General features: G+C 32.5%; 1 protein-coding gene and 1 long non-coding RNA gene across 2 annotated transcripts in view; one reads left to right on the forward strand and one right to left on the reverse strand.

Moving 5' to 3' along the window:
* Positions 1–1,404: 1,404 nt before the first annotated feature.
* Positions 1,405–14,385, reverse strand: part of LOC124430960 — a 151,780-nt gene continuing 138,799 nt past the window's right edge. Inside the window, exons 2-3 of the long non-coding RNA XR_006943884.1 lie at positions 1,724–1,846; positions 1,405–1,616 (exon numbers count right to left, since the gene is read on the reverse strand). This is a non-coding gene — a long non-coding RNA (uncharacterized LOC124430960). The remainder of the gene's footprint in view (positions 1,617–1,723; positions 1,847–14,385) is intronic.
* LOC124430955 (fork head domain transcription factor slp1-like) lies at positions 7,177–10,228 on the forward strand. The gene has a single exon (XM_046978223.1). It carries the CDS (start codon positions 7,866–7,868, stop codon positions 9,246–9,248), a length of 1,383 nt encoding a protein of 460 aa, XP_046834179.1. The 5' UTR covers positions 7,177–7,865; the 3' UTR covers positions 9,249–10,228.

Consider the following 14,385-nt stretch of genomic DNA (forward strand, 5'->3'; position numbering starts at 1 on the left):
TGGCCCTGTCTCCTGTCAGTTTAGTCCTGCCCTTGGAGCACTTGGCACCGCCTCATACCATTTTATCCCCGCCCCTTAGACACTTGGCCACGCCCCCGAGGTATTTGACCATGCCTCCTACCATTTTTGCCCGCCCCAGGGTACTTGGCCACGCCTCCTACCATTTTAGCCCCGCCTCTGAGGTACTTGGCCACGCCTCCTACCAGTTTAGCCCGCCCCCTGGAGCACTGGGCCCCGCCTTCTGCCAGTTTATCTTCGTCCCTGTGTATTTGGCCCCGTCTCCTACACGTTTAGCCCTGCCTCCTATCAGTTTAGTCTCGTCCTCCTGGGATACTTAACTCCACTCCCTACCAGGTTAGTCTCGCTCCCTGTGTCATTCTTTCTCTCTCCTTCTTAGTCTCTTATAGTTCAAAAGAAGTTCTTCTAAATTTCAGGGAGAAAGACTTTAAATGGCCTTATAAAAATTTAAATCGTCGTTCGTCTCATCTTAAGGAACTCTTTACGAACAGATGTTCCAATATGCACTTGCGCAAAAAGATATATAAATCAATCATATCATAACGATTTAATTGATAAGCATGATTTTATTATAAATAATATTTTGTTTTAAATAACATATTAATTTTTTTTGTTTACCGATAAGTGTAAAAAAAAAAGAGAAAAAAAATATAATACTTAATCGTACAAATAAGACTTTATTATTTAAACGTTGTTTTCCATTGGTATATAATTTTAATTTGTAAAAACAAAAAAACAAATTATTTTTCGATGAAGCACTTGAACATGAATCATTGTAAAAATTATTATACAAATAAATGAAAATCTTTGAAGTAAAAAGAAATAAAAAATATTTCTTTATAATATAAAATTTTCTATAAGACATCAATGAATGAAAATGAACATTTTAAAGTTCTGAATTTATTACCACGTCGAGATAGACCAAGAAAGTTCGAAAATATTGTATTGACACCACTGTATAAAATCGATCGAATCAATTCGTATTAGAAAATCTTTGATATAATACGTGTTTTTAAATCAGATCAATATGATTACAATATTTACAATAGTTGAAAAATTATCAATTCAATATCAATTCAAATATCAATATCATTGACCTGATACAAAAAAAAAAAGAAAAAGAAAAGAAAATAATTAAATCGATCAGATATATATATATATATATATATATATATATATATATTTAAACAAAAGGGAACAAGAACATAAGTAAATAAATATACAAATAAAAGAATAAATAAATAAATAAATGGACGAATAAATAAGAAAAATAAATAAAATAAAATGAATAAATAACCGAATAAATAAATATATAAATAAAATAAATAAATACATAGACGAATGAATAACAAAATAAATAAAACAAAAGGATAAATAGACGAATAAATAAATAAAATAAAATAAATAAATAAATAAATAGTAGGAAGCTTTACTTTAATATTAGAAGAATACACGGAAATAGAATAGAAAGGTATCGCCAACTTTCCTCACTCTCTTCACTTCCCTTATTCTTCCGAAAACACTTCTCACCCCTTCTTTTTCATCCCTTCTAACATTTCTTCGGTCCCGGTCGTCTTCTTCGATCCTCTCGATCATTTCTCCTCGTCCAATCAGGAATGTCCAAAGGAAGAAGGAAAAAAGAGACAGAAAGAATGAAAAAGAAAAAAAAATGAAAAGAAAAGAAAAGAAAAGAAAAGAAAGATACCAAGCCGAAAATTCGTAGCTTTTCCGGAGTCTTTGTCGGGCAAATAGACTCGTTTGTTGGTCCACTTCGTGTGTATACTTGGGGGTCTACCTGACGCACGACACGAGGAGTGTCCTTCGGCTTCTGGAAAAAGTTGAAAGATAGATAGCTTGGGAGATAGAAGGCAGGGGAGGGAAGGATTGGGGGCGGGGAGGGGAGGATTGGAGGCGGGGGAGGGGAGTGAAGAGGGACGAGGTGGGGAGGTGGAGCCGACGGACGGACGGATGGGTGACGAAATAATGGCAAACCAAAAAGAAGAGGAACTGGAAGAGGAAGAAGAAGAAGAGGAGGAGGAGGAAGAGGAGGAGGAGGAGGAAGAAGAAGAAGAAGAGGTTTTGTACAAGAGGGACGAAGAGAAGAGATATACCAAGATAGATATCTTATTCCTTGATATACGTGTGCTTATGTATTTGTGTCTGTGTGTGTGTGTGTGTGTGTGTGTGTATGAATCTATCTAGGTGTGTATTACTTCTTTCGAAAAGGTCCGTGACTAATGCAACGACGAGTGCATGGCGAATTTAGATCAGCGGATATACTTCGAGATAATGACGTAATGAGTGCTGGGATTTTGAACATTCGATGCGCTCCTTTTGAAACTGTTCAATTGTATCTATAATACTTTCATCTTCTTTTTTTTTTCTTCCTTGATTTTCTTTCTTCATCTCTCTGTCTCTCTCTCTCTCTCTCTCTCTCTCTCTCTCTTTCTGATTTTGATCTCTCTTTTTTGTTATTATTTTTTTTCCTTTTTCTTAAAAATTGTGAGAAGAATATTTTAATATTTGAATATTCTAAAAAAAAAAAAAAGAAAGAAAAAAAGAAAAAAACAAATGTATAAATTTTGTTTGTTTGTATCAATTTATATTATTATTATTGTTATTGTTTATTATTATTATTTTTTTTTTTTTTTTTTATTGTTACTATAAATATTATTTTAAATAAGTTTTGTTTTCACAGTTATGAGGCCCAATTTGTAATGAATTTTTATTAACTTCTATATTCCCTTCCTTATTTCATTTTCTTTCTCTTTTGTTTTCTTTTTCTCTTGAATGTTAATTGATCAACGAAATGGGTATAAAGTCATTTTCTTTTTTTTTTCTTTTTCCTTTTTTTTTTTTTTTTTTTTTTTTTTCAACAAAACTTAAAAACCCACGAGGATTAAAATCGATCGAAGATATCCATCGATCCTTTATCTTTATCTCTTTTTTTTTTTTTTTTTTTTTTTTTTTTTTTTTTTTTTTTTTTTTATTGTTGTTGTTCTAACGAGCAGACCATTCGTTAATTCTCCGTATGATTCGTTTTTGTTCTCTTTCTTTATTTTTCTTTCTTTTCCTTGTTACATATATACATATATACACATATGTATATATATATATATATATATATATATATATATATATTTCTCTTTCCTATACATTGAAATTGCAGGGGACACGTGTGGAACGAGAGAACGTAGGAGGAAATGGAAGCTCATTGAATTTGTGGATCGCGACGAATGCGGTATTCCGAAACGATAATGAAGCAATGAACGTTCCGGGGCTACGATTGGTCGCGGTTGTCCACGTCTTTTATTTTCTTCCTTTTTCGTAAAGCGTGAGGAGGGCCAGCGTAAAGGAAAAGAGGGAGGGAGGGAGGGAGGTAGGGAAGGAGGGAGGATGCCACCCCACAGCAGGGGGTGAAGAGAGAGGGTGAGCGGCGAGTGAAACGTGCCTTTGACCTCGTCCCTTGCATTTCTCTTTTCCTCTTTCTCCTTTCTCTTTTCTTCTTTTTCTCTTTCTGATTTTCATTTTCTTTGCCTTCCCTTTTTATTTATTTCTTTTTTTTATTTTCTTTCTCATCCTCTTTCTTATCCTTACCATCGTTCTATTTCTTTCAATTATTATTATTTTTTTTGTTTATCATAATATCCCCCCTATTCGATATCGTCCCACTCCCTCCTCCCTACCGCCCCCCCCCCTCTCTCTCTCTTTCTCTCTCTCTCTCTCTCTCTTTCATTTTCATGTGATGTTAGATTTGTGTGAAGTAAAAAAAGAAAAAAAAGAAAAATAATAATAAAAAAATAATTTTTGAAGAAGAAAGAATTGAATAATAACAAACGACGAATATAATAAGAACAATTGGACGATTCGTTTAGGAATGCGAAAGTGTAGGAGAGAAAGAGAGGGAATATGTGTCCGTGTGTGTGTGTTTGTGAGAGATATATATATATATATATATATATATATATGTATATAGATAAAGGATAGAGGTAAAGGAACGCAGGGACGCAACTAAATCTACGGTTCGCCACGGGGTGACGACGTTTTTCACTGTGGGGGGGCCCACCCCAGGTCTCGAAAAATCTATAAAGATGTTAGTATAGACCGGCACTGCAAAAAAGAACTTCTTCTTTGGGATCCTTCTAGCCGAATATCCTTCGAAAGAAAAATTTCGAAAGATACTGATGTATTAGTACCACTAAATTTTGCTACCTCAGCAACACCCTCAGTCTCCCTCCTCTCTCTCTCTCTCTCTCTCTCTCTCTCTCTCTCTCTGTCTCACTTTTTTTCCTCGTTAAGAGACTATTTAAGAAAATATTATTAACGATGTGTCCTTGAAATTTTTTTACAATTGGTTAAATTAATGATTAATCTTAATTAATCTTATTAGGATGTAAACGAAATTAAAATTAAAATTAAAATTAAAATTAAAATTAAAATTAAAATTAAAATTTTCTTAAAGGATATTTCGTGGTTTTTTTTTTTTTCTTTTTCTTGCTAATTCGAGATTAGGCGAAAACTATCGTTAGTTAAAAAAAAAAAAAAAAAAAAAGAAAAAAAAAGAGAAAAAAACAAAAGAGAATAAAAATAATAAAAAAAAAACAAGTGAATAGATCATGATAGAATAATATTTTTGAAATTATTCGATTGAAAAATTATTTAAAAAAAAAAAAAAACAAAAAATTATATATACATTCACATATATATGTATTAATTAAACTACTACTACTACTATTAGATATATGTATATTTATATAATTTTTCTTTATACCTCTGTTTATAATTTAATAATTATATTTAATATGTCATATCGAAAAATAAATCCGTAAGAAATTTCTATTAATATTTTAACAAAAATTTTAATATAAGATTTTAATACAAGATTCATAATTATTATTCGTTAAACGTAATCCCATAATAAACGTAAATTACGTTATTACATTTTATATACATACATGTTGAATATATTTAACATGATGAAATTAAAATCACTATGGTGGTGGTCCCATTTGAAAACGAAATTATCCATTTGATCTTATAACGTTTCCTTTTGGACCGTCGCTATTATAGTCCGACCACCTTTAAGCATAGTTTCCTAGATCGAATCTATTTAAGGGGAAGAAGTAGTGGGGGGGAGGGGTTGAAATGGAAGAATTGTCGAGTGGTTAGATCTTTTAAAGATTTATGAACTTTTGTATTTTTTGTTTCTATCTATCTATCTATCTATCTATCTATCTATTTTTTTTTTTCGTAGACAACGAAACAGCGAAATACACACACACACACACACACACACACATATATATATGTATATACATACATCAAAAGAAACCGACGAGTCAAACTCTCGAACGCGAGAAGAAGAAGAAGAAGAAGAAGAAGAAGAAGAAGAAGAAGAAGAAGAAGAAGAGGAAGAGAAAGAATATTAGATGTTAGATGATATTAGAGAGCCGCGGGTGATCATTATATCTTATTTCGTATACGACGTTTCAATTGGATTAGAGAGGAATGTAATGTAACAGGCCAACAAGCGTCGTAAAAAGTTTTGACCCGATCGAACGCGATTTGTCTTTGCACGTGAGTAAGGGTTAGTTATATAATATATGTATATATATATATATGTGTGTGTGTGTGTGTGTATGTGTATAATATACTTAAAATTGTCTTATATACGTACGTCTGTATCTAACGAGCTTCAATTAAATTATCGATCTAACATCTACGATTCTTTCTTTTTTTCTGTTTTTTACTTAGACAAGTTAAGAAAAAAATAAAAAAAAATAAAAAAAAAAAGGAAAAAGAAAAACAAACGGCACATTTCGTCTAATATTTAATTAGAAATACACGATCGATACGATATAATTCATTTCAAATCAGACAAATTCTTTGATTATTACTTTTTTTTATTACTTTGATTATAACATTTAAATATTTCCCAATAATTACAGAATTTATTTGAGAGAATTAGCGAGGTGATTAGAAAAGGTCGAGGGGGAGGGGAGAAAGGGTAGAAAGAAGGATCGAATTTTTTAAGAATAACAAATCAATTTGAATTTCGATTAAATCGTCGAATTTAGGAGCATCGGAAGAAAAAGAAAAAACAAAATTTTCGATTCAAATAAAAATAGAAATTAAATCTATTAAATCCTTCTCTCTCTCTCTCTCTCTCTCTCTCTCTTTCATTCTAGACACGAAATATTCGTTCAATAATCGATCCATTTAAATAAATATTTGTTTACAATATTTAACATTAGTTAGTTACATATTAAACGTCGTACATTTAGAACAACGATGATTGAACGACGCATGTTTCATCCCCTTTTCAACCCCCCCGACTCTCTTGATTACCCTTCCAATAAATGAAATAGAAAAAGAGAGAGAGAGAGAGAGAGAGAGAGAGAGAGAAAGAGAGAGAAGGAAAGAAGAGAAGAAAAGGAAAAAATAGAAGTGACATTTGGATCCTATAGTAGAGTAACCACCAGAACACCCCTTCCAAGCCCGCCATCCTCGAGGGAGGGCGTAGAAGTGCGGAGTATAGATACGCAGGGATTTGTTTGCACACGCGGCCTTATATGAGAGTAGCGTTGCGGCTGCGCTCCCCCACCCAAATGGCGTGTAACAACACACCCTACTGGTCGTAGGTATAATCCAAGTTGGCGAAGAAGCAGTAGAACCCGTCTACTACTTGCTAGCCCCAGATTCTAGGGAGTGGTGGTACCGACGATAGGAGCGGTATAGTGGAGGGAGAGAGTAGGGAGCGGCTTGCTAACTTTAACCCCCACCCTATCCAACAACTACCGCCACCACTACTACCACCACTACTATCATATTATCATTACTACTACTTCTATTACTACTACTCTACAACTACTACTATACTATCACTACTACTACTACTAAAATCCATCACCATTACCAACACCACACCATTAAAGTCGATGTATTCTCTTCCTTTACCATGCGCGCTGTTTGCATTGTTTGCTGTCAAACATTGGACGGAAAACATGATCAAGGTGAGGTGGGGGGGATTTAGAAGCGTTAGGATATACGGTATCGTGGGATAAACTGTATCCCGATTGGTCCGTTCGTTGTCACTACGTTCGAATTGAATACACAGTAGGCGTGACTAAACGGTTGGTATAAGAAGGTACGTGGCGGGGGAAATGGTCAGAACGCTCTGATGCTCCGTAGGAGCGCCTCGGTCTGGTCTGTTTATTTTTATCATTACTCGTCGTTGTCGTGGTCGTTGTTGTTGTCGTTGTTGTCGTAAACAAGAAAAACGTCATTGTTATTCGTCGTCGTCCTCGTCCTCGTTGTAATTATTGTTTTACCGTTGTTGTTATTGTTGTTATTGTTATGATGATGATGATGATGATGATGATGATGATGATGATGATGATGATAATGATGATGATAAGACGGTGAACTTTCGTGTGAGAAATTTTTATTTCTCGCGTTATAAATACTTCGTACAAGATTGAATAATACCAAAAGGAAAATAAGTGTGTTATCGTGCATTTATTGTGTTACAAGGAATTGAGAAGGGGGGGTGGGTGGGAGGGAGGGACGGAAGGAAAGAGACAGTGTACTCGTTTAAAGGAGTAAAGAATGGAAAATTACGAACAAAAAAATTAAAAAGATAAGAAACAAAAAGTACTGTTAAAACGATCAATTGGATAAGTGTTTATTAATCGTAATTAAAAGAATAAGGAAAAAAAATCAAAAAACAAAAACAAAAAGGAGACACCAAAAAAAGGAAAAAATCTTCACGTTTCGGATTAGAAATTCTTTCGATTATCGAGTGAGTTGAGTAAAAGAAGAAGGGGGGAGAAAAAAAGAAGATTATTATGGTTAACATGGAAGCTTCAAACGAACAGCACACGGTGACAGCATCGCCACCACCGCGAGCTGCCCTTAAAAGTAGTTTCAGTATTAGGAGTATATTACCGGAAGCTTGTACCGGAGGTAACACTACTCCAGTACCGTCGGCGATTCAATCGATATCATCTGACGCTTCACACGCCGATGATAGCGATGATTCCAGTGATTTGGATGTAACCGGTGATGGTACAGAGACACCACCACCATTGGACTGTTCAAGAAATTCATCTAAAGCGAATCATAACTATCCGACGGATGATCAACATGATATTACAAAAGAAGAACAACATCAGCAACAACAGCAGCAACAGCAACAGCAGCAGCAACAACAACAGAACGAGGTTAAAAAAAAAACGGAGAAACCACCATACAGTTACAATGCATTGATAATGATGGCTATACGTGAAAGCCCGGAAAAACGTTTGACTCTTAACGGGATATACGAATACATAATGAGGAATTTTCCTTATTACGAGAACAATAAACAAGGTTGGCAAAATTCTATCCGTCATAATTTATCATTGAACAAATGTTTCGTAAAAGTGCCAAGGCATTACGACGACCCCGGTAAGGGTAATTATTGGATGTTGGATCCAAGTTCCGAGGATGTATTTATAGGTGGTACAACTGGTAAATTAAGAAGAAGATCATCAGCTGCATCAAGGTCACGTTTAGCAGCATTCAAAAGAAGTGTAGTACTTGGTGGATTATATCCAAGTCCTTATGGTCCACCAGGTTGGCCAGCGTCGCTCTATACATTACCTTATCATTTACATCGTGCCGCGGCTGCTGGTTATCCAACGGCTACAGCGGCGGCATATTCAACTACACCAGCCGGTTATCCCAGTAGCCTTTTACCAGGTTCAGCGACAAATCCTTCTTCAACAACTACGAATGGTTTACCTTGTAAACCACAGGCTGTACCAGCAACCGCCGCACCACCGGCACATGGTGCATTCTCTATGGAAAGGTTACTACAAACACCAACCGCCGGTTATCCAACCGGGATTACCGCACCACCTGGTATTCCAGGTTCAGGTAATCCCTATGACTTTTATACCACACTAAGATCGTTGGCTGCACATCAACAACATCAACAACAGGCAGCCGCTGTCGCGGTTTTCAATCAACAAACGAGGTATCAAGTCAATCAACCGTCGGTGGTATTGAGCCAACCGACATCGAATACGGGTTCCCCGGGTAGCAGTCCTGAACCAATGTCACCGCACTCACCACCAGTTACAATCTGTGGTAATACGATGGTACAGCAAGGATCGAGACCGATTCCTCATAGTCCACCTCAATTGTTGTTAAAACCTATCACCGTTTTAACCGGAAGACAAAGCTGAATTATTTTACGTATATGAATACACATCATATACATATACACGTACATATATAAATATATATATATACATATATTTTTCCTCACGGAAAATGATTTCGTATCTATCCATTTTATCGTTTGTGCGCTCTTATCTTCTTCTTTTTTCGGGAAAATAATTTCGCACCTTACCACCTATCATTTTTCGTGCACGGATTATCTCTTTTCTCTCTCTCTCTCTCTCTCTCTCTCTCTCTCTTTTTTCTTTTTTTTTCTTTCTTTCTTAATTTTGTTTTTCATCAAATTTACCTTTTTTTTTTTCTTTCAACGAAAAGAAGATTACGGTATCGCTCTCTTCTCGCGCATCTCCACACTTTTCATTTCTTTCGTTTCTTCTTTTTCTTTTTGGATTATTCTTTTTTAATCCTTCCTCTCTCTCTCTCTCTCTCTCTCTCTCTCTCTCTCTCTCTCTCTCTCTCTCTCTCTCTCTCTCTCTTTGTTCCCTATCCTATCTATTTTATGTTATTTTGTTTTGTTTTAATTTAAATCATCGAGTCATACGTACCTGTAAATACGAATTGTAATATATACATATGTAGTATATGTAAAAGTTTTCGTTTATTCGCTCTTTTTTTTTCTTTCTTTCTTTCTCTTTTACATAGGCATAGGATAAAAAAAAGAAAAGAACCTTGACGAGATTATTTTCTATCGAGACAGTCATTATAATGCAAATATGTATTAGTAGAGTAATATAATATTTGTAAATAGATATACATATATATATATATATATATATATTTATATATATATATATTAATTATTATTATTATTATTATATAAAAGTAGTCATTAAGTTCGAGATATCTCGTTACCAATTTCATTTAGTCTAACTTCGATCGACGAATTAAAAATATCTGATGATAGTGTCGACAAAAAAAAAAAAAGAAAACAAATTCGTCAATCCTGTTATAGATATATGCATATATATATATATATATATATATACATACATATATATATATATACATGCATATTGTGTACATAGAAATAAAACTGAAAAAAAAAAAATACATAAACACAGAGGAAGAAGAAGAAGAAGAAGAAGAAGAAGAAGATAATGAAGAAGAAAAAGAAGAAGATGATGATGATGATGAGAGATTATTGTTATTGTGCTAAAGATGTATTATAAATTACTGCATATATGTGTATTATATCGAGAAAATGTGAAATCGAAGAGTAAAAAAAAGAAAGGCGAAGAAATAAAAGTGAAAAGTAAACACAAATGAAGAAAATAAATGGGGGGGGGGGAAAGAAAAAAGAAAAAAGCAAGAAAAAAAATTGAAAAAGAAAACAAAACAAAAAAATTATAAAATAAAGAAGGATAAATAAGAAGGAAGAATAGAACGAATTCTATCATTAGTCTCCGCAAACATATTGACAATGTGTATGGAAATACGAAAATAAATGTTCTCAACACCTTTTTGTAAAAAAAAAAAAAAAAAAACTATAAGTCTTATATATTTTATACCCTAATACATATATATATATATATATATATATATATATATATATATATATGTATATATATATATATATATATTAGTCGATCCACTCTAATCCATTCTAATCCTTGGAATAAAAAAAAAAAAAACTTAAATCTTTAAATCTAACTTTAAATCAAACTTTTTTGACACACACAACACACACACGTAAAATAAGAAAAATCGTTAAATCATAAAAAAGTTTAACAAAATTCTTAAAGGTTCATTTAAATAATAATACAAATTTTATTACATACAACACTATGTAATATAATATTTATTATATAAAGATATATCTCATCGATGTTCAATCTTACATAAATTTTATTTCGTAATTTCGTTCTAAGATCGATCAAGATTTTAACGCGAACGGGCAGACGGGCAGTGGGGGAACGGGCAATAATTCAATTAAAAAAGGACGAAGATTAATTATAATAATAATAATAATAATAATAATAACGGTGTATTTTTATTTTATTTTTATTAAGTTTCGGAAGAAAATTAACAGGAAGGAAACCATCGAAATAATAAAAACATCGAAAGGATAAAAAAATTAAAGGTTAGCATCTAATTACTATTTATATCTATTTCTATCTTTATTCTGTTCTATTCTATTTTACCTTTCTATCTCTCAGTATATATATATATATATATATATATACATACATCTTTTTTTTTTTTTTATCGTCGGAGTTAATATTTGGAATGAACGAAAATGAAACGAACGTATCTAAAAAATGAGAAATTATATTATTATACCGACGGAACCATAAAACCAAAGAGAAACATGGTAAACTAATTTTACGATAATTCTTTCTTACTACTTCTGATTGTCATTAAATTTAATTAAGATCGACGTTCATTTATATTCAATAAGGATTTTGTTTTATTCTCTGCGAAGGGATCTTTCTTCTTTTCTTTTTTTCTTTTTCCTTTATTTTTTCCGGAAAATTGATGAAAAATTGTCGATCGTCATTCCTTCGATCGACACTTTCGAAACACTCTTTTTCTTTTCTTTTCTTTCTTTTTTCTAATCTTACGTCGTTCTTCTTTCCTTCCTATTCTTTTTTTCTGCTGTGACAAAAGGAAACAAAAAAAGAGACGAAAAAGAAAAGGAAACGATATGTAATGTAATTCTTCTATTTACGTGTAATTTTTTTTTAAAAAAGAAAGATCGTAGAGATCTCATCTTTTCTTTTCTTTTTTTTTTTTTCCTCATCATTTAGTTATTTATTTATTTATTTACTTTTTTTTTTTTTTTTTTTTTTTTAATTAAATATCACGAATAATTGAAGAAAAAGAAAAGAAGAAGAAAAATTAAACGACGATCTAAAGAATTATCGTCGATACGACGATACGTAATAATAATAAAAAATATATACCGTCTTAGATACTTCTCTTTTCTTTTCTCTCTCTCTCTCTCTCTCTCTCTCTCTCTCTCTCTTTTCTTCTTTTTTTTTTCTTTTTCTTAAATTAAATCGAATCACGAATTCAGAAGGCGACAAAGAAAAAGAAACGATTAATTGAAGATTTACGAAATATTGTAGGTAGGTCAATGAAATTATAATTAAAATTGATATTAAAAAAGGAAAAAGGGGAAAAAAACCAAAAGGAAAAATTGCAGTTCGACAGAATCGATGCGTTTGATTTTTCAAAAGAAAAAAGAAAAAAAAAAGAAAAAGAAAAAAATACAAAGAAGAAAACAAATAAACAAATACAACATCGTTGCAAATTTCTGACGTTTCGTTTTTAAATTAAATTTCATCGATTGTATAGTGTGAACGTAAGTGAAGAAAAAAAAATGAAAAAAAGAAAAAAAAAAAAAAAGAAAAAAAAAGAAAAAGAAAAACGAGAAAGAAAAGAAAAGAGAAGAAAACGAAAGAAAAGAAACATTACACGAAGATCTAAGAAATATTATTTGCTACACCAACAACAACAACAACAACAACAACAAGGAAACCAACAACAACAATAATAATAATAAATAAATAATAAAAAAAAAAAAAGAAAAAAAAAAACAAAATCGCGTTACATTACGATTAAAGAATAACATATATACATAAATACATACATACATACACACATACATATATACATGCATATATACAACAAATATAAATACGTACATACAATATGTGTACATACATGCATACGTACATATATATATATATATATATATATATATATATATATATATATATGTACCTACACACACACACTCACAGACAGACAGACAGACAGATAGACAGACAGACAGACACACAAATACATATATATATATAATTACATAAAATAATTTAAAAATTAAATTTATTATCGGATTAGTTTAGAACATTTGACGAGAACATAAAAGTATAAGAATGCAAAGCACGTCTGTACGGTGTGCAGGCCGCGGGTAACAATCCCATCTGGTGATCCTAACCGGTCATCTCTCTCTCTCTCTCTCTCTCTCTCTCTCTTTCTTTCTTTCTCTCTCTCTCTCTCTCACTGGTTTTATCTATCTATCCATCCATCCATCAATCCATCCAACCATCGAAGTAACGTAGACTACATACACAATCTCTTTCCTTCTCACCTCTCTCTCTCTCTCTCTCTCTCTCTCTCTTTCTGTCATTTCTTCCAGTCGGTCAGTTCGACCCTTCGAGCACTTAAACTACTCACTCTACTGTCGTAGTCGCGCGCTCGCGCGAAACGTGCGCGCGAGCATACGACGCACCATTATCTTATTTACGCCTCATTGTCTCAATGTATCATACCAATATCTCGCGGCCGCTCCTACCGAGCAACAACACGCTCTTGTATTGTATGTCCACGTGAATCTCTCTTTATCTCTCTCTCTCTCTCTCTCTCTCTCTCTCATCTTCCACCCCCGCAATTTACCCACACATGCCAACGTTAAAGTCGAGTGTTATTCGCGTAAGCATTCTAACTAGTTAGAAGCCGAGGTACCTAAACGAAATGACGGCTAAACACTTTTTCTCTTTAAATGGTCTATCGAGAAAGAGAGATAAAGATATATATATATATATATATATATAGATATGGATAAACAGATAGGAAGAGAGAGAGAGAGAGAGAGAGAAAGAGAATTATCTATATTCAATCATCGACAATCTTTTCGAACGCAATTATTCAAAAATATTGTCGGAATATAATTTTCTTTGTCTTATTTTTCTTTTTCACTTTTCTTTCTTCCTTACTTTTTTCTTTTCTTGTCAAACCACCAAGACAATCACCTTTCTTTAATAATCGTACGAAGAAAAAAAAAGAAAGAAAAGGAAAAATACAATAACAAAAAATATAAATGAGTAAATTTAAAAAAAGAAACTTATTTCAATTGTATTAATTGTAACAAATGCGATAACGTTACATTATATCGTACAATCAAAGATATTAATTATGATCCTTAATGATCAATGATATTATGACAATTTCTATGAGAATATATATATATATATATATATATATATATATATATATATATATGTATCAGAGAAATTTCAATAGAGTTTGTAATAAAAGCGTGTGATAGAAATCTGAATATCCAGACGGCGAGGGGGTGGTGGAGGGGGAGGGGGGAGGGAAGCAATATGTATAGCTATATGGTTTAACGATATCTAA

This window comes from Vespa crabro, chromosome 20, assembly GCF_910589235.1.
Source record: "Vespa crabro chromosome 20, iyVesCrab1.2, whole genome shotgun sequence".
Lineage (NCBI taxonomy): Eukaryota > Metazoa > Arthropoda > Insecta > Hymenoptera > Vespidae > Vespa > Vespa crabro.

Bases quoted from the DNA above. Each gene is read 5' to 3' on its own strand.
- LOC124430955 (XM_046978223.1), top strand. From the start codon at position 7,866: ATGGTTAACATGGAAGCTTCAAACGAACAGCACACGGTGACAGCATCG.